Source organism: Galeopterus variegatus, unplaced genomic scaffold, assembly GCF_000696425.1.
Source record: "Galeopterus variegatus unplaced genomic scaffold, G_variegatus-3.0.2 Scaffold1638, whole genome shotgun sequence".
Lineage (NCBI taxonomy): Eukaryota > Metazoa > Chordata > Mammalia > Dermoptera > Cynocephalidae > Galeopterus > Galeopterus variegatus.
This window is the reverse complement of record NW_007727749.1, coordinates 138,665-160,139: the sequence shown is the minus strand read 5'-3', so window position 1 is coordinate 160,139 and position 21,475 is coordinate 138,665. Positions and strand designations below refer to the sequence as shown.

The following is a 21,475-nucleotide window of genomic DNA, read 5'->3' as shown; positions in this document are numbered from 1 at the left end:
GGGCGTATTACAGGCAGACATTTGTCTAACCCTTAGTAGACTGCCAAGGTAAGCTTGCCTCTTACCTGCCTCTTGCCAGCTGCCTTCTGGGTGAGTCACAGTTTATCCTCTGTGGCCTGCTTGTTATTGCCTTATTAACTTCGCAGCTGTTTATAAGCCTTGTGTGCCCTTAATACCGGGTCACATCATCCAGGTTAAAGGTCTGATTTCTGGGGCAATGTTGTTCTCAAGCAGCCACCATAGTGCAGCAGGGATCTTACACTTGTGATCATAGCTTCACCCGGGTGAGCCTTCCTTTGCCAGCAACTAGAATGTAGCCTTTCAGAGGTATCCTGTGCTTCACAGTCCCAGAGAAACCAGTAATCATAGGATTTTAGAGCAGAAAGGAAAATCAGAAAATATAAATATGACTAAGGCTTCAACTAACTCTGACTTCCATATCTCCTTAGGACCTAGAACTGAATAAATGTGTTTCATTGCGGTATCCAATAATTGTTAATCCAGGAGTTGAATATTCTAAATAACCACAAAAAGCAAACAATTCAGACGTTTACCAGTTTAGCTAGTTTTATGGGCTGACCAGTTGCTTCTCCAGGCAGATCTAATAATCCTAACATCTACTGAGCATGTACTTTATATCAAGCACCAGTCTGAATGATTTATGAATATTAACTTATTTTATCCTCACATCAACACTGTGAGATGGGTGCTTTTATCCCTACTTCACAGATAAGTAAATTTACAGGTAAGTAAATTGAGGCATAAATAAATGGTTTAAACAACATGGCTAAGGTCACAACCACAAAATGGAAGAGGCAGGATTTGAACACCAGCAGTCTGGCTTGAGAGCCTGCACTCTTAATGACTAACTCCCACATTCTTGCTCAGATTTAACCAATATTTCCCTTGTAGCAGAGAGTGAATAAGTGAATCCAGATTCTGTAGTACTATATTCCAAAAATGCTTTAACAAAGCTCTTACATTGTCCACCGTAATTGAGGTTCCAAGGTTCTGGAGGAGACTATAGTAGAAACTAAGAAAGCAAGGCTCTAACTTCTTGCCTGGTTTTCCAGGTATGAGTAAATTCACAATTATTTGCAACTTCTAAGGTCAAAATATTTTAGAGGTAGCCATGTACACCTAAGTTGCTACCTCGGAAGAGAGGTCGAAGAGTTGCTGGGTCTGTGAATAAGGAAAGAAAACCAACAGTTACTATGTGCCTGCTGTGTGTCAGTTTTTCTATATGTATCATCTCATTTGGAGCTCTCAATAAACCTGAGAGGTTTTATTTTTTTAAAGAAAATGTAATTAATATTATTTTTTACATTCTAGGATGTTATTGCTGAGCAGCTGGGAGGGAGGAGGAGAAAGGAAAGGGGATGGAAGAAGGAGGAAGGAGGAGGGGCCAGTGGCATCCCCCTCATTCAAACAGGGGAGACCAGGGGGCTTCCAGCGGTGGCTTGGTCATTGCTGGGCTGGGTGTAGATGTCAGGGGGGTGTGGCAAAAGCCCTTGCCCCCCACCATCCCAGCTAGGGAATCCAGGGCCTTTCTTGCTGTGGCTTGGTGGTCATCACTGGGCTGGTTGCATGTGTCAGGGGCGTGTGGCCTGGGCCCTTGGCCCACCACTGTCCTGGCTCAGGAGAGCCCAGGGCACTTCCTACACTGCCTCAGTGGTTGCTGTTGTCCTGGCTGCAGGTGTTGCAGCCCACCACTACCCAGTATTGGGAGAGCCTGGGATGCTTCCCACAGTGGCTCAGTGGTTGCTGCTGGGCTGGCAGCGGGTGTGGGGGTGTGTGTGGCTGAGGCCCAAGGCCCCCCACCATCCCAGCTCAGGAGAGCCTGGAGCGCTTCCTACAGCAGCTCAGTGGTCTCCATTGGGCTGGCTGTGTGTGTCGGGAGGTCGTGGCCAAGGCCCTCGTCCCCCACCCTCCGGATTGGTTGTGTGTGTCAGGTGGCATTGCTGATGCCCCCGGCCCTCCCCCCTTTCTGGTTTGGTAGCCTAGGGGACTTCCAGTCCTTCTAGGTGTTATCAGTGTTCTTTGGTGAAATGAGACCTTTACTAGTTAATATGAAACTTTGTCTCTGGTTGCAGGTACTTTGTTTTTTCTTTCATTTCTGTGTTGGATTATTTGCTGTTCCCACCATTTAAACTCTGTGCTGGAACTAATTTGTTGTCCTTTGCTTACTTCTGAAATGGTAGAACTTCCTGTGGGGACTGGTATTTGAGCTCTGTGGTTGAGCTAAATTGCTGCTTTGCTGCTGATTACAGAAGGCTTTCTGTGCAGCTCAGGTTTTAATGATTGACTTTATAGGTACTTCCAGCTCTGGAGAGATCTGGTGCACCTGGGTTGTGTAGACACTCTGGTCTGGGCCTGGGTCTTTTCATCAAACTGTACCCCATGCAGTTTTATATTCCTGACCAGTCTCCTCTGAATGGTCCTTCACTGATTGGGGTGCAGATCAGCTGTCCTTGCTGTGCCCCAGTGTTCTCCCATTGGGCCCGTCTCCCCCACCACTCGTGCTACAAATACTTCCCATGGGACAGGCTATTCGCCAGTCCCTTGCGATGACTCACTGGCCTCTGAGTGGCTCCTTTTTTTCAGTTGTTGTGGCTCCTTGCTCCTATGTGGGTCCATGGGAACCCTATTAGTAGTCTTGCTGGCCTGGGGGCCACCACCATGGCTCTCTTCTCCCCTGGCACCTGCAAGCAACTTCATCCGAAGGGCACAGCTGCGGCTTTTGCTGGCTCCTGCTCCGTGTGCTCAGCAGCTCCAGCCTGGATACAGCCAGGGCTCAAAATGGTCAGAGCGGTTTTTTCTTTCTCTTATAATGGGTTCTCCCACCTTCATGCACTCCATAGGTCTCTCCTCCTCTTCCCCTGAACTCTAGTGGCCACAGCTTGGCTGTCGTTGCTTTTTTTTAATGGTTGTAAATCGGTTGATTTGTGGGAGAGAGTGACGCTGAGGACTGTCTATTCTGCCGTCTTGACTGGAAGCCCCTAAACCTGAGAGATTTTTACCAATGAGAAAATTGAGGTTCTTATAGCAACATTTCCTAATTCCTTTTTTCTAAAGGACACTGATGTCTGATGTCCCCAAGGTGCTTAATTAGAAAGTCAAGATTTAGGGGAGAACAGGGGTGGGTTTTGTGGCTAAAAATTTGGGGAAATGCTCTTTTTATATCCTATATACTTCTGTACCACTATTCCCCACCCCTACCAAGAGTTGCACAGTATATTAGAAGGCTTTGAGAAGTCCTTCAGTAAAGAAACCCATTTAAATCTGTTTAACCTAGTATTTCCCAAATATATTTGAACACAAAATCCCTTTTTTAGTGGTGCATGTGTCAACACCTTGCAAGGTACTGTTTTTCAGATCATGGTTTTGGGAATCACTCTTTTAGAGTGAATAACCTACCCAAAGTGTCACAGCTAGAAATGGTAGAGTCAGGAAAGAGGCCTGGGTCTACATGTTCCTTCAGCCTATGCTCTTACCCCTGCAGATACCTTGAAAGTGGATATTTCCTCCTGACCCCTGTAAGTCAGATATTGCTATGATTCAAGTAGAAGTTTCTGTTTCTAATAGTTCTTCACCCTTTATGACATTCTTACAATCTGTGCATGGTACCTCAGATTGTTTTGGCTTGTCTTAATGACATGTCTGGCTATGTTAGGAAAGATGTGTTAATCAGCCATAAATATATTCTGTGAAGAGGGCCATTAGCGTATTAACCTTCCCTCTTAAAACCATTTAGATACCATACGACTTCTACTGTTTTTGAAAATATGAACCAAATTTGGGCACTTTCCTGTGACTTTCACAGAGTGGCTGAGGATGTAATAACTTGGATTTATTAGCGTGTTGTGCACCATTTCCCGTCTTTGACGAGTAGCTCTTCACAAATGGTGGAAGACTGTCTCCTACATGTTAACACCTAGACCCACACATTCAATGTGGTAGCCACTAGCCACATTAAATTTAAATAAATGGAAATTAAATAGAATTTAAAACTCAGTTCCTCAGTCATGCTAGCCATGTTTAAAGTGCACAGTAGCCACATAGGGCTAGTGGCTACTGTATTAGCACTAATACAGACATTTCTATCATCACAGAAAGTTCTGTTGGACAATGCTAAAGACGTTAACACAAATAGCCAGCACAGGAGGTTATCCGTCTATCTGTATTATCCACCATTCCACAAATTTCTCCCTGCCCAGGTCCTAAGTTAAGGTGTCAGTACTTGGCTTGTCAAACCCAGTGTTTTCAAAACTCATAACTAATATATACCCTCTATAATCTTCTTTCCTCTGAAGCAATTTAGTTATCCTAAAACAGCTCTTATAGGGATGTACCATATTAAATTCCCAAGCCATCCTGTTAGTAGTTATCTTTCTGCTAGGTTAAAGAGAACATCGAGACCATAATGATACGCAGGAGTATCTACTTCAACCAGGAGAAGCTCCCTTCTTTTCCCACATCAAATCAGCCTTTTGTGTAAGGGTTTCTGATAATTATAATTTCAGTTACCATTAGACATCCTGATAACTACTGAATGTATTACCAAACAAGGGGATATCTTGCTTTTTTTCTTTCCAGGCTAGTCATCAAGATGTGACTTGGAATATGAGCAAACTAGAAGAAATTGATAGTGTAATAATACCACTGAGCAGTTAGCTGTACACTGTATATACACCAAAAGATAGGATAAAATCCTCTAAAGACTGGGAGAATCCAGAAAGAAGCTAGCCAGTCTGTTCCTAAGATTGAACTTCAAAATAGCCCCTAACTTGTCAGAAGGTTCCCACATTTTTAGAAGCCCAGCAAAGGAGGTATTTGCTTAAACATTCTTATATTAGCTAGTGTTAAATTGCATGTGTTTTCTCTTCCTTCTCCCTGATGATATACTACATTTTGTTCCTCTATATTTTCCAAATGCTATTGTTTCAAAGATTTTTTTTTAAAGTGTGAGATTTTGAATAACTAACACTGGTACCTATTTTAATCCCAGTGTAAACACCAAAACAAGTTTATGTTGCCACCATTTCTTCCATATCTCACTAAGAAGCTGGGAATTGGTTACATAGCCTTAAAGCTGGATATAATTACAATGTTGAACATCCAATTGAATATCCCTAGAAAATATGTTTGTGCCTAATTTTTCTCTTCTCCAAAGGCTCTTCAAACTTTATTTACACCAAACAAACCCATGAGGTGATTTTCTCCCTCCTAGAGTTCTAAAGGACAGCATTGTTCCCTTAGTCATCCTGGTTTTTCATGTCCTTGAGAAAACATCTTACACAACCCATAGGTGAGGTAGGCCACATGTATTCCTTCAAGGAAAAGGAGGATATTCCCTGAAAAGTATATCTTCTCTAGCCAACCAGTGTGTGGAGGAGCCCACCTAGAAAACAGATGTCCCTCAAAGAAGCCACATAGCTGCCCTCTTCCAGAAGTTTAATCAGTGGAGCATTTTTCCAGTTCTCCCCTGCTGTTTCCAGTTCTCTCCGGGTCCCACAAGAGGCCAAAACTAGGTCTCACTGACCATATCTTGCTGATTCAGGTTAAGTATTCCGCACTCTTAACAGCTGATGGGAAGCAGCGGTGTCCAATCCTTGGAGAAACTCCACTTTCAACATCTAGTGGTCATTAGTAACCCCAAGGGACAGAGGCCCAGATCTCTCATGTAAGAAAACAACTCAAAATTAGACTTAGGAATGTGGTAAGGATGGTATAAGCTGTTACATACAAATCTCATAGAACAGTGCCTAGCTCAGAGTAAGTGTAATTTATTTGCTATATTTATTAACAACATCACTTATAACAAAGCTGATTTGTTATAAGATACTTACAAAGTGATAGGAAGCCCTCTTATATTTGGGGAGAATTGTGTTTTTGTTTTTGTTTTTTTTCTTTTTGAGTTTTGGTAAAAGATAGGCAATTATTTAACCAGGTGGCCATACCATATGAGAGAGCAGGAAGACAAGGATAATGGTTCTACTCCAGTCATTCCTACAGCATTTATCACCTTTCTTCAGCAACCTTTACATCTATATCTGGAAGAAAAAACTGAGGATAATAAAGGATTAGGGAGTTTGTAATTTTTATCAAAAGTGCAAAGAAATTGCTGTTTTATGTGAATATATAGACTCATCTTGTCACAATATGAACTAAATTCATTTTCAGTAAGATAGGCATAATCATCAACTATTAATTGATTACCCACTGGGGTGCAGGAAGGTATGCTTTATGTAAATTTGTATTTAACTGTAAAATCTTTTATACAATCTATTTATGAAGTATTAGGTTCCTGAATTAAAATAATGGACAAAAAAGATAATGTGAATTATGTGGTAAAAGAATTCCTGGACATTGGTATGATATATTGGACCCAGAGATAAAAAGACCTTGGGATTTTCACCTTGAACAATTGGACAAATTGTGGGATTATTAATAAAGACAGGAATATCAAGAGAATAAGGGAAATTTGGGGAGGAATGATAATGAAGTTTGTTTCAGGTGGCAATTTTCAAGGTCATGGGTGGGGTGGTGGGCATATTAAAATGTTAGGATGAGGAAGTATTATTATTAAAAGTTGAAAAATCCTTTAGTGTTATTGGTGGCAGGGGTGGGGGAGATTAAAAATCCTGTTTCGAATGAACTAAGTTTGAGGATTTGGTGGAATAACCAAATGGAGGTTGGTAACTAGTGATAAGGTGACAATTTATATGATTACTATTTCTGAGCCTACTTGCGCTGGATTGTGAATCAGGTACCTGAATGTATTGTCTTATGTAACCTCAGTGTAGAGTTGAGATTCTCCCCCAGCTACTGATCTCAAAAGGTTTGGATAACTTGGATTCAAACCTGGATCTCTTATGCCAAAACCCCAGTTCTTACTCCTTTCTGCCTAGGAACAATACAGTTTTTCACAGCTATGTCTTTGTACCTTTGTAAGAAAAATGTATGTAGACTTGTTAGAGCTTTACTAAAATATTGGAATAATACGCATACTGTATATTTGTTTATAAAAGTAAATGGCATATTTTTGGTTTTGACTTTATCCCTACTTTATCTATCATATAAAATTGGTTACATTTTTTTTCCATCTACATGACAAGGCTGATACAGTCTGTCACACATCTCTTTCCGGTTTACCTGCTAATAATACTATCCTTGGGAATACAGTTAAGATTTTCAAATGTCTGTTAATTTACCATATGCTTTTAAACCACAGCAGTTTAGAAGAAACAAAATAGCAAAGGGCATTGGTTAAAATATTCCTCCTAATTCTGATGACTGATTTAAATTCCTTTTTTGTAACCAACAGATATCTAATGAAAGAGTGGAGTTTGCGCCATAACATGCTTAGGCTTCTAGTTAAGCCTAGTCCAAGCTCTTTGACTAGAAAATACACACTTTAAGTCTTCTAAGTCATCAGAGTGGTTATCAAAAGTAATGCCCTTATATTCGTTGTTAATAGTGTCTTCAGGGAGTTGTCAAATTGCTTTAAATTAGTAGTCAAAGTAGAGTTTATTGAACTAAATACAAATCCTAGAGGAACAGCTTAGAAAGAAATAAGAATGTAAAGGATTTTCCCCCTTAAACACAGAAATTATATAAAGTTTATAAGACCTTTCTAGACCAAAGAATTTTAGATAGCCAGACCATGGCTTTTTTTCCCAATTTATAGCCTTTACTTGGGGAACACTAGGTCATTTCAGAGTAGTACCAGCGAAAGTTTAGGTTGATTTTTAGTGTATCTGTGTGTGTGTACAACTGTCTAGTTAACCTCTCTAACTCCTGATATTTTCATTATTCATTGTTCCATAGATACGAAATGTGGAAACAAATCAGTGTCTAGATAACATGGCTAGAAAAGAGAATGAAAAAGTTGGAATTTTTAATTGTCATGGTATGGGAGGTAATCAGGTGAGTATCTTTGTAAACCTTAAAAAGGGATAATTTTTGGATTTGTTTTTACTTTGTTCTTATTTTCCTATCTTTAAGGAGAAAATAATAATAGCCTTTAGATGAAGAGAGCCTTAATTCTAATGATTTTTTTTTAATGAAACATTTGTAAAAGGCCCCTTGTGAGAACTGTATTTACACTGCTGAGCACAAGATTTGTTCTGCCCTTTTAGTCAAACAGATCTCAATCCTTGACAATACACTCAGTGTATACAGAGAACTCAAGGTCATTTTTGCTTTCCTTTGTGTGAACTTAGTGGTAGATTTTCTGAGTCATTTTATTCTCCATTACTTTGATAAAAGTACAAAAATCATGTATCTGGAAATACTTATTTTTTCCCTGCCAGATTATTGGGCATCTAAAAATGCTAATTTCTTTTTACCATTAAAGCTTATATGGGGCTGGCCAGTTAGCTCACTTGGGTAGCTTGGTGCTAGTAATACCAAGGTCATGGGTTCAGATCTCTGTACCAGCCAGCCACCAAAAAAACCAGACAAAACAAAAAGCTTATGTGTTTGCGTTTTTGTTTACCAGGTTTTCTCTTACACTGCCAACAAAGAAATTAGAACAGATGACCTTTGCTTGGATGTTTCCAAACTTAATGGCCCAGTCATAATGCTCAAATGCCACCACCTAAAAGGCAATCAACTTTGGGAGTATGATCCAGTGGTAAGTTACCCAGTTACCTATAGGAATAAAATTATGTGGGTAATTGGGTATATTTATATACTTTCTAACTAAAGGAATGAATCCTTGTGGAGTTTTGAATATGGATCAAACTATTCTTATGCTCTAAAAGTTGACAAATAGGAAAAATTAAGTAAAATAAACCTGTTTTAATCTCTCTCATAATTAAATTAGTCTCCCTCATAATTAAATTAGTTGCCTCCAGTCCCTGGGTCCTTGTTACTAAGTAGCCACCATTCCTTCTTTATGTCCTCAAGTTCTGCAGCCCAGCATAGGAGAAACAGAGCAGTAAGTAGGCTTTTTAAATTACTGAATTGAACAGTTAGGGAAATGGTGAGTTTTAATCAATAAAATTCTCTGGCTCGTGATGACTTTTCAGTGACATATATAACAAAACTTTTTATATTTATCTTTGCTTTTCTCTGGAGCCTCTCTCTACACCCACCATAAACTATGCTTACATAGAGGCACTTAAAAGGTATTAGTTCTCTAAAGCATGTCCAATAAACCTCTCTCCCTCTCCTCATATCTGGCTAATCTCTCAATTTGTGCTTTTCCTCTGTAGTTCTGGAACTAGCACCAGCATCTTCAGAGCCAGAGAATATCGCTTTCTCTGGCTCTTTTTCTTCAGCTTACTAGCACAATTAGCTTTCTTCACGTAGGGAAAAACTTCAGTTCCTACTGTACTTTCTACACATCATCTTACTTTTCTCCTCATTTGTGCAAGGGAGAGTGAATGGCCAGCACACATGTCTCTGGTTCTCCAACCCTGGCTCTTGCCTTGGCCTGACACTGTGTGGAAACAGTTTCTGAATGCAAAGCATTTAGTATTTCAAGTATTTACTGTTGCTAGGCAGATGATATTTTCAAATCTTCTTATCCCTTGGCTTTAGATGCACTACTGTTTAGGTTCTCTTAGGTTTCTCTCTTTTTCTTTTGTCTGCTTGGCTCCCTCTGCTTCTTCATTCTATCCCTTAAATGGAGATGTTGTCCAAAGTTACGACTTTGGCTGTCTTTTCTCCCTGTACTGTGTCATATACAAAGCCTAGTCTACTTTAATTGTCAATCTGCTGTTACCTGAACATACCTTGTGCTTTCCCACTTCACATCTAAGACCATAATAAAGTTCCCTCTGCCTGACAAATATTACCTATTCTTAAGAACCCAGCTTCAACATCACTTCCGTGAATCCCAGCCAGAAATTAGCTCTGTCTATCCTAACTTAGTTGTAACCGTCTCTGACCCCTGTAATGCTGTGCTTCTTTGTAATCAGTTATCTATCAGTCTTTTCTCCACTATTAGATTGTTAGATCCTACAGGACAGAGAGCATGTTTTATACATCCTGGGTCTCCCTTCACAGTGTCAAACTATAGTAAAAATAATATTAAATGCAGTAATAGCTCAGTAAATGGCTTGAATGTTCTGTTCTGGGGTTTCCCATGGTGCATGCTACTGCCTTTTTAGGTTTGACTGCCACATGCATTGTAGGGTGTGTAGCATCTCTGGCTTCAGACAGCAAGTGCCAATGGCACCCCACAGCCATTGTGACAACCACAAAATTTAGAAAATGAAAAAGCCTCCCACTTTTAAGTTTATTGGAAAGTGATAGCATATTAATTAGGCAATATAAAACCTACATATAGTAGCTTAAACAAATAGGAGTTTTCTTACATATATCTGGAGGTAATTGGATTTAGTGGCACAGTGATGTCATGGATAACATTACTGCAACATTTTTGGCTTTTCCTGTTGTCACAAGATGGCTACCACAGCTCTCACTATCCTATCCCAATTAAAGGCAGAAAGAAAAGGTGAGGTGGAATGTTACACTACCACATGAATTGTTCTTTGTCAGGAAAGTAAAAGCCTTTCCTGGAATCCCCTTAGCAGGCTCTGCTTGTGTTGCATGGGCCAGAACTTCATCTCATGGTGACCCCCAGCTGCAAGGCTGGCTGGGAAAACAAGTATTTGGTTTTCTAGTCTTCATGGTATGAGGTGGCCATACATTGGCAATGACTGCTGGCCAGCCAACCTACACAGTCTGTCACAACAGGCACTCCAAAAGTCAATGTTTGATAAGACATGTAAGAAGCTGGAAATGGTTGGGGGTATGTAGAAAGAACTAGTTACAAGTGTGAAGTTTTAAACTTCTGGATCACTTTGCAAGGTTTCTTCTCCTGAGATAAAATTTTAATGTCACAAGCTGGTCTCTCCCAGAGGCAGACTCCAAGATAAAGTTTTAATGTTCAGGATGATTTTTAGGGAGCACCTTTTGGATCAATGCCTGTGAGAAGGAAAGGTAGAAGGCAGAATAAGAAAGAAGGAGAAGTCAAGCTGTGATGCAGGTCCAGCAGCCTAAGCAGACTGCTTGAAGAGCTTCAGAGGGAACGTCCCGTCAGACTTCTCCTGCCTCCTCTGCCTGTTGAAAACATAACAATCTGGGGAAATGACAGAATGTTCATGTTAGTAATCTATAATGAAATCGTAGATTTTGGAGGAACCCTAGAAATAAAATCCAGGACCTGTTTTATATGAGGAGAAAATGGAGCTTAGAATGGAAGTTATTTGCCCAAGATCACAGAGCAGGAAAATGTTGTAACTAGATCTCAAACATGGATTCTTGAGTCTTGTTCCAGGATTCTTTCCCCAATACCACTTTATCTTTGATTACATTTATATATTCGTATACCTTTAAGTTTTGTTTATATTATATATTATATAAGTTTATAATATGATACCAGACTCTTTTGGTTTGACAACTTGTAGCTATTCTTTCTGGAATAAAATGTAGATTTAGGGCTGGCCTGTGGCTCACTTTGGAGAGTGTGGTGCTGATAACACCAAGGCCACGGGTTCGGATCCCTATATAGGGATGGCCGGTTTGCTCACTTGGGAGAGCGTGATGCGGACAACACCAAGTCAAGGGTTAAGATCCCCTTACCGGTCATCTTTTTAAAAAATAAAAATAAAATAATAATAAAATAAATTTTTTTTAAAAAATGTAGATTTAGACCCAGTTACATCTAGAGACTAGGGACAGGTGGGCAGATTATTTTTTCTAGGTTGTAGGTGGACTTTATGCAATGATTAATTGTAGTTTTTATCTTCCCCTTCAAAGGTTACAGTTAGATATTTGTCATTTGCTTGTCTAGTGGCTTTAAACCACCTTTTTCTGTGTGAAGATTAGTCCATGTTGCCTGGGTCCTCTGTTGAGGACCATGATGACAAAGCCCACAGGGTCACAAGTCACAGAACTCTATGCCTGCTGTCAGCAGACATAGCCATGTCTGGAACAGGCTTCTTCACCAGAGTTCAGGTCTCCGGGGGGGCTCTTCACCTCATGAATTGTGGTGATATTCTGTCTTGATGTTGAACAGTTAAATACCTAGCATAGAACAATACCTATGTCTTTGTTATGAGTTTATTTTAATGAATCTAGATAAGTGAAATGTATATTTTTAGAAATCAGGATAAGAAGACCAACTCTCCAACTAAATTTTTTGTCATGCTTAGTTTTTTGTTTTGTTTTTACTATTACTGACCATGGGCCTAATGAAGGATGCCACTGAGAGAAACTTTGCAAGGACTTCTGGAATGTCTGAAGTGTTCTTGTTCTGTGTGGTTTTTGTCTTACACAGGACTGAAGGCCTCGTCAGCAGTGTGCATACAGAGCTTCAGCTCTCTGGCTACTAGATTGTGTTCATGGCTGTTCAGGATGTCGCTAGGATGTTGAGTTTTCCAATAAGTACCATTTATCAAGCAGTTATTCTGGGCTAGACAGCACTTTATGTATGAGGGTACTTCAAAAAGTTTATGGAAAAATAGAATTAAAAGATAATACAAATATTTCCATTAACTTTTTGAAGTCCATTGTACATTATCTCAGTGTTTCCTCACAAAAACCCAATCAGTTAAGTATTTTTGTCTCTTTTTTATAGGTGAGGAAACTAGGTCTCAGAAAGGTTAAGTTTTTGCTCAGGGGCACATAATTGGTATGTGACAAATCTGGAATTCACTCCAGGAATATCTGACTGCAAAGCCCATTGTCTCAACCAATAAACTACACAGTGTCTGCATAAAAAAATAACAATAACCACAGCCATGTTGACTCTCTTCCAGGTTATATTCTTATTCATTTGTAAGCATTAAAGTATGTAAAACTGAACCTAAAGTCAGTGTTAACATCTTTACTCATATACTGTCGTTTGCACAGTTTCCACTTTAACCACAACACGGAAGAATAATAAATGACTGGAAGCCAAAATAGTTGTATACCATCATTAAGGTTTTTGTTGTTGTTTTAAGTTCAAATTGGTACAAAGAAACCTCATGGCAATGAAAAGTTCCTGTTAAAAGAATTACATTAAAATGGAGCCATGAGTAAAAGAATCAGATAAATGCATGTTAATAAACATTTCATATACTCTAATATGTAGTTATTTAAACTTACAGGATATAATTTTTAATGCAAATTCCTGCATAATTACTTTGAAGTCCTTAATGTGACCAGAGCACATTATCAGAATCATTAGTGTGGATCATTATAAAACTATGTATCTGTTAATTCTCACCTGCCCGGCTCTTTTGAAATTATCCTAAAAATCAACACAACAGCATCAAATCTAGAATGTAAAAAAGCAGACAGGACAATTTATAGCTGTGTCTATCAGCCATTTTTTAAGGACCTGTTTTGTCAGTGAGGCAGTATACTTTAATTTCATTATTTCTATATCTCATAAAATCTGCTCAAAATGTGTAATGTGATCTTCATTTTAAAAATGAGAAAACCCTAGTTACCCAGGCTATGAATCCAGTCTGTGTAACTCCAAATTCTTATGCTCTTCCCCTGCACCACGCCACCTCCCTTCACCTCTGAGCTTGACTTGAGTGATTGTACTAAATCTTAGCCATCTTAACATTCTTACAATTTTGAGTCTTCAAAAGGACCTGAGTTCCTAACAACTTGAGGTATGGAATCACAGAATTAACTTGAACAGCCTTATCACAGGGAAATGAAACAATTTTGAAATAGCTGTTTGAAAATAGGCTGAGGATACTAAATTAGGAACCACTAATCTGGTCATTCTTTTTTTAGGAAACCAAAGCACAAAAAAGTGGCTTATCACAGTGTTACAGAGCTCATGGCAGAATTGGAACTTAGAATTTAGGTCATCTTACTGCAAAACCAGTGTACCCCACTGAACCCCAGTGCATTCCTCCCACATAGCTCTTAATGTTGTCTTTAAATATACATCTTTTCTCCATTGATTTTTAAATAATTTATATTGCCAAAGACAACACCTTTTCTACAGAGGAATTTAAGAGCCACCAAAAATGATGTTTGAGGTGTATTCTGTTGTTGTTTTTTTCCCACTTCTGTGTTAAGATTTTTTCTGTCATTTTCAGAAATTAACCCTGCAGCATGTGAACAGTAATCAGTGCCTGGATAAAGCCACAGAAGAGGATAGCCAGGTGCCCAGCATTAGAGACTGCAATGGAAGCCGGTCCCAGCAGTGGCTTCTTCGAAACGTCACCCTTCCAGAAATATTCTGAGACCAAATTTACAAAAAGAAAAAAATAAGAATTGACTGGGCTACCTCAGCAAACACATCTGCCACATTCTTAAGTAGCAAAAAAGGAAAAGTGCTTTCCTCCTCTGCAGGATGTAAGGTTTATCAGCCATTAAAACTTAGACTCCTTTAGCTTTTCACTAGCTGTAAACCAGCCTTCCTGTCCAAGGACGTGAAACTGCATAGTAGTGAGACTGTGCACACTGATGTTTACAAGATTGAAAGAGTCTTTCATCAAGCATCATGGTAAAGAATATTCAGACAATGAAACAATCAACAAGATGTGCTTTCTGGAGAACTACACTTTTTATGGTTCACTTGCACGTCAGTAATTTCTGCTGAAGTGCTGTCATAATGAAGAGATGCCCAAGATTTTTTTTTCCTGATTAGAACTGGTAGCCAGTATATTAAATATTGATATAAAAATAAATGGAAAAGGAACTGGAACAAGATTCAGAATCATGAAAACAACATTTTTACAACAATAAAATAAACTATATTAAACAGGGTTTAAAGGAAATTAAAACAGAACTATGAGAAATACAATTTGTTATAGTATAGTATCAAATTTCTATATAGATTTTATACCTCAGTGGGGAAAAATAACTGATTCCAATGACATTCATTTTGTTTTCATCTGTGATAGTCATGGATGCTTTTATTTTCCTTGGGGTGCTGAAATTGAGCTAAAAAAAAAAAAAGGCTCTTTGAACATAGTTTTAATTTCTCTGTACAATTTTTTTTATTTGGTTTGTGGGTTGTTGGAATTGTAATTTTTAATTACCTTCTAAAAAATAGAGATTTAACATAATGTCTGGTCTCAACTGAACAAGTTAGATATCTCAGTTGCTCTTGGGTCAACTGACTTACAGACTTTCTCACATAGGCGCGTGTGCACAAACACACAAATTTCTTATTACATTTTCAACTTTTTAACTTGATTCAACTGATTATCCTTAATACCCAAGATTCATACTACTGTACAACAGATTTATTTTCACAGCAATAAGTTTTCAGTTCTTTGCTTATGATTCCAGTTAACAAAAGGCCTGCAGAAGTGGTTTATTAGTTGGGTATTTGGAGATAATATAGTTGATGGTTTTTTGGAAAAACTTTTTCACTTCATACTCATATGTGCTTCATTGTCAAGTGCATATTTAGATTACATTCTTGAATTGTAATGTTAATCTGCTGCTTTTTTAAAAATAAAATTTGACTGAAAATTATTTAATTGGCATTTTTAATGAGTTAGCCAAAGAAGTGCAGCTATTATTCCATATTACTAGTCCTGCATTTCTTCCCTAAATTCCATTCAGATTAAATTGGTTTTATTTTTCTCTGATATTTAATACCACAAAATCACCTGAGTATCAATTAGAAGTCAATATAAATTAAAAGTTAACCTTTTAATCTCATAGAAAGAAAATCTCGTGAGTTTTCCTAATATGTAAAGCAATTCATTGGCAAAATGCATATATTTTTCTTCCTATTTGTAAGATTATATTTGATGTTATTCTTTTCTTTGATTATCAGAGACTCTCACTGCAGGCAGTGCTATTTCTTGTGCCTAAGAATGTTTCTGAAAGTTGCATCACTAGTGATACTTGCCAAGTTGAGTGTGTACACGAAGTTTCTCATATTCAAGTTAATCAACATCAAGCACATGTGGATGCTTTAGGGTGAGGCTATAGTACAGAAGGCATGAACTATGTCCCTAGGAAATTTGAAGTGAAGCAGGTGCTGGATGGAATTTTTTTTCCTACTCCATGAGCTGTGTTAAATCTATCTTCAGTAGGCCTAATGCTTGAATAAACCAGATGTCTAATCAATAAATTATTTTCATGCTGAGAATTTCAGGTTTTGTACTCCAGTGTAGCTGGTCTTATTCCATACTGTAAGAAAGCTTAACAGCAATGTGATTTAAGGTTTTGTTTTGTTTTGTTTTTTAAGTGGGGAATATGAGTGATTTAATTCATGGGTACTTTTAGAACCTGATAGATAATTCCATTGCCTTTATTTTTCTAATTAAAGAACTCCTAAATACTTTGAAAATATAAAATATTCCTGAATAGTTGTGCCTTACATTGATTTTATTTTAAGTTTAAGTGGATCCCTCTTCATCATAGCTCTTTTCAGATTAGGCAGATGCCAGTCACTCTGTTGTAAATCAAATTGGGAAGAAAAGAATGAACGAAAAAGAAATCAGTGAAGAATTCATAAATGTAACCATTAAGGATAATTTGAATCTCACAAATCTCTTCACCCTCCCCAATTGCAATCCATTTTACGTCTCCCTGTCCTAGTGGGCGTTCTTGAGGAATAGTTGTTTGTTCACCGTTCTGCAAATGGAGGGCACCACATAGGTTATGTCCTCATTTCCCCGTTCTACATGTAGCTGAGAAACAGAGGTTCCTCTCTGTAAGGATTTGGTGGTCTCATCATCTTCTGAGAATTATACTAAGAGCAGATTTAACTCCATAGTTACTTATGTGTTCTTCAAAGGAGAAAGAAATTCAGAAGGTAGTATTTCTGAGGTGATAACTGTGAGAGGTTGCATAATGAGTGAGTCACTTTTTATGCCGTTTGGAAAATTAGATGTTTCCAATTATGTGACATTTCTTCCATTCTCGGGTATCTTGAAGATTACCAAGCATTTGCTTGGTAAATCTACCAGAACTAATAACTTTACAGAATACAAGGTAAATATATAAAACTCAGTCATATATCTGTACACTAGCAACAAACACTTGAAAGTTAAACTTTAAAATATGCCATTTATAATCACATCAAAGAAGTCAAATATCTAGGAAGAAAGTTAACAAGTTAACGTGCAAAACCTCTACTCTGAAAACTATAAAACAGTGCCAAAAAAATAAATTATAAAATACCACAATACATAGATATATTGTGCTCACACATTGAAAGACTGCATTATGCTACTATGTCAGTTTCCCACAAATTGATCTGTAGATTTAATGAAATCAAAATCCCACAAGGCTTTCTTGGAGAAGAAAAGTAAAATTGAGGATTTAACATTACTCAATTTCAAGACTTGCTCTAAAGCTACAGTAACTAAGAGTGTGGTGCTAGAGTTAAGATAAACAAATATATCAATAGATAAAGAGTTCAGAAATAGAACCCTCATATATGTGGTCATTTGCTTTTCAAGAAAAACATCGAGCAATTCAATAGGATAAGGGAAGTTTTTTCAATTAGAGCTCGAGAAATTGGATATCTGTATGGTAAAAAACTGAACAACAATGCCTTCTTTATAACATTTACAATGTATTGAAAATGAGTTACAGACGTAAATGTGAAGGGTATAAGTCTTGCAGAAGAAAACAATATCTTCATGACTTAGGGTAGGCAAAGATATCTTAGGGCACAAAAGGTATTAAACATAAAAGAAAAAAACTGATAAATTTTGTCAAAATTAGGTTTCTCATTAAAAAATACTGTTAAAAAGGCAAGCCATGGCATAGGAGAAAACATTCACAATACACATAACTGACAAAGGACTTGTATCCAGAAAAGTGAAACTTTCAAAAACCACTGTAATAGCAACCCAATATAAAAATGAGAAAGTGACTTGAATACATAGTTTACAGAGGCTATCTGTATGCATTATTTTCATAGGAATGGTTCTCAACATCAGTCATCAGGGAATGCAAAATGGAACCACAAGGAAATGCCACTGCATGCCTGCCAAACAATGTGGAGAAACTGAAGTATGAGATGGTACAATCACCTTTGGAAACAGCTTGCCAGTTTCTTAAAAAGAAACACGCCTGCCCTGTGGCTCAGTGGCTCCATTTCTAGAGATGCACCCAAGAGTAATGACATATTCCCCAAATAAAATTTGTACAATAAATTCATAGCTGTTTTGGTTTTTTTTCAGTTGGCTGGCTGGTTAGCTCAGTTGGTTAGAGTGCAGTGTCAATAACACCAAGGTCAAGGGTTTGGATCCCGGTTCAGGCCAGCTGCCAAAAACAAATGAACTATGAATGTATAATAACTCCAAACTGGAAACTACCTGAATATCTCTCAGCAAGTTAATGGATAATCAAATAATGGTATATTTATACAATGGATACTTGTCTTCAATTAGAAGAAAGAATGAGCTACAAAACAATAGGGATAAATCTAAAAAATATTATTAAACAAGGAAAGCTAGAAACATTCCATTTATGTGAAACTCAAAAACAAGCAAAACAAATCTGGGGTGGTTATCTCTAGGAGTGAGTATAGACTGGAAAGGGGCATGAGAAAACTTTCTGGAATGACAGAAATGTTCTATATCTTGGTTTAGATAATGGTAATATGTATATATACAAGGGGTCTTCAAAATTCATGGAAAGGGCCGGCCCGTGGCTCACTCGGGAGAGTGCGGTGCTGATAACACCAAGGCCCCGGGTTCGGATCCCATATAGGGATGGCCGGTTCGCTCACTGGCTGAGCGTGGTGCTGACAACACCAAATCAAGGTTTAAGATCCCCTTACCATATAGGGATGGCCGGTTCGCTCACTGGCTGAGCATGGTGCTGACAACACCAAATCAAGGTTTAAGATCCCCTTACCGGTCCAAAAAAAAATTCATGGAAAGATTCGTATTTTCATTTTTTCATGAACTTTTTGAAGTACTCTCATATATGTATATGTATGTAAATATTACTAAAAATTTATTGACCTGTATACTTAGGATATATGCATTTTACTGAATGTGAATTATACCTCAATAAAGTGCTGGGGAAGGGCTGGCCAGTTAACTCGCTTGGTTAGAGCACAGTGTTGGTAACACCAAAGTCAAGGGTTTGGATCCCCTTACTGGCCACCCACAAAAAATTTTAAAAAATAAAGTGCTGGGGAAAACCATGTAAGTAATTACCCTGCTGGCATGAAGGTTTTCTAAAAAGTCCCTCATTGCTACAAAACACCCAAATGCTGAATAAATTGCAACAAATGTATTTTAAGTGGGAGACTGAGCAAGCTCACAAGAAAATATGGGTCAGGAAAAAAATGATGAACCATGTAGTAACTATTAAATATGAAAGCCCTTCCTTTTCTGGGAATAAAATGTAAAACACAAAGTTTGGGGAATGGGAGCTTAGGCCTTGAGCTTGAACAAAGTTGGGGGAATTGAACTGAATGGAGTTCCCTGCATAAAGCTGGGAATTGAACTGATTGGAGTTCCCTGCATAAAGTTGCACCTGCAAGTGAAAAGGTAAGGAAATCTGCCTTCTTGTAGAGGAGACTGAAGGGTTATCTAACTGCTCTTTTCCCAAGTAAAATGAGGTGACAATGCCACCCCTGTTATCCTATGCCTGCTTTCACATATATCAGGGATTTAATACCACAGTCATGAAGTCAGCAGATAAGAACATAAAATCTTAGATTTATACTACTTGCTGAAAACCATTAGAACAGAACAAGTCTTTCTGGAAAAAATTATCAATTCAGGCCCACATACTCCCACAAATTAAATTCAGATACGAAGTCACTATCAAAAAGAGGAAATGAGCCACCATGTGTAAATGTTTACAGAAAAAATTTTTTAGTTCTAGTTCTGGCAATGTGTAGTATCACACTAAATCTTGATAACTTAATAACCTTGGACAAAATGTTTTTAAAAGAGCAAAGGCCCAGGAGAGTGAACAAACAGCAGAAAACATAAGGGATTTGATCCTTGTTAAAAAGGACCTTCAAAACTAAACTTTTTTTTAAAAAAAAAAAAAGGGGATCTTCACTGGGTAAGATCACTGCTTAATATTAAGATGGTTGTCATAAATTTGTTTAATATTGTTGCTGCCTCGACATCCAATTTTAGGCCTGACATAAGTTATTTGGAACCTATTTGTGCCTTGTCACCTCCAGCCTAGTTAACACTTCCCCTCCCTGTTGGGTTATTTGCAATATAGCCTGCTTGTTCCTCATCTCACTGACCCCAAACCCAACACACCCATGATAAAACCTAGTGGTCAACACCAGAGCCACATAAATAGTTTCCCCCTTTGAGCTTGTTTTCTATAAACTAGCCAGTCTGTAACTCCCAAGGGAAAGCCTAGCCTAAAGGATAACACCCATGGACCTTAATAAAGGTATAATTCCACAGGTCCTCCCTCTCTCTCTCCCACCTCTCACCCCACCTGCTGGTTGAGCTCCTTGTGCCTCCAGACTTCTGACAGCCTCTCATAGGCACCCCTAACCGCTCTGGACCTGTGAGTAACAAATTTCTTCTGTTTCATGAATTTTGGTTTCACTTTCTCATTGTGTCTCACCTGACACATATACACCTGAACCTAACTTTTTCCTCAGTTAGTTTTCTCTTTAGAGTCCCTATCTTGGCTTATGATCACTCTTTAACAGAAAGACCTCAAGACCAAATTAGAAAGAAACCATAACAATAAAAATCAACAGCAGTGCTAATACTCCCCAAATGGATCTACAAATTCAATGCAATCCCTATCAAATCCCAAGTAAACATGCTACATGAAAGAAGCCAGACACATGTTATATGATCCCATTTATATGAAATATTCAGAATGGGCCTCAACAGAGATTAAAAACAGATTAGTAGTTGGCAGGGCCTTGGGGAAGAGGAAATGGGGAGTGACTGGAAATGGGTACAGGTTTATTTTTGAAATTATGAAAATGTTCTGGAATAGTGGATGTGATGTACAGCTTTGTGAATGTACTAAAAACCATTAAATTGTAAATTTTAAAAGTAAACGAACCAAAAAAAAAAAAATGCTGAATGTGAAATACAGACATTTTCATATAAATGAGAACTGAGAGATGCTGTTGCTAACAGTTCTGGTCTCTAAGAAATGCTAAAAGAAGTTCTTCATACTGAAGGGAAATAGTAGCAGATGAAAATTCAGGTTTACAGAAAGAAAACTTTTAATTTAAAAAATATATATTTTTTAAGCAAAAAAAGAAATTAAAAACACTGGAAATTATATTTCCAATAGCAACAAAATCACAAAATAGGAATAAATTTAGTGAAATATATTCAAGACATTTATGCTGACAATTACAAAGCACAACAAACAGCTATCAGACTTAGAAGATGGAGAGATAAAGCATACTTTTCAACTGGAAGATTCAATGCTTCCAGCTCCAAGGCATGTAAATCCTTCATTCAAGGGCCTTCATCACCTCTCATAGCAAAGCTCCAGATGGCAGCTTTTCTGCAGTTCTTGGGCCCCTCCTCTCCTTAGAAGCCTCATCCACAGGCTGGGGCCTAGATGG

General features: G+C 38.0%; 1 protein-coding gene across 3 annotated transcripts in view; it reads left to right on the top strand.

The window, feature by feature from the left end:
- The window catches only part of GALNT1 (polypeptide N-acetylgalactosaminyltransferase 1), a 67,285-nt gene extending 49,183 nt beyond the window's left edge, over positions 1-18,102 (top strand). For 2 of the 3 annotated variants that reach the window (XM_008578171.1, XM_008578173.1), the window contains 3 exons: positions 7,831-7,929; positions 8,504-8,638; positions 17,864-18,102. In XM_008578171.1, the coding sequence (XP_008576393.1) occupies positions 7,831-7,929; positions 8,504-8,638; positions 17,864-18,046 (417 nt within the window). In that variant the 3' untranslated portion in view covers positions 18,047-18,102. Of the gene's footprint in view, positions 1-7,830; positions 7,930-8,503; positions 8,639-14,063; positions 16,297-17,863 lie in introns of those variants that run through there. The other variant, XM_008578172.1, reaches the window with a different exon arrangement.
- Positions 18,103-21,475: the final 3,373 nt, after the last annotated feature.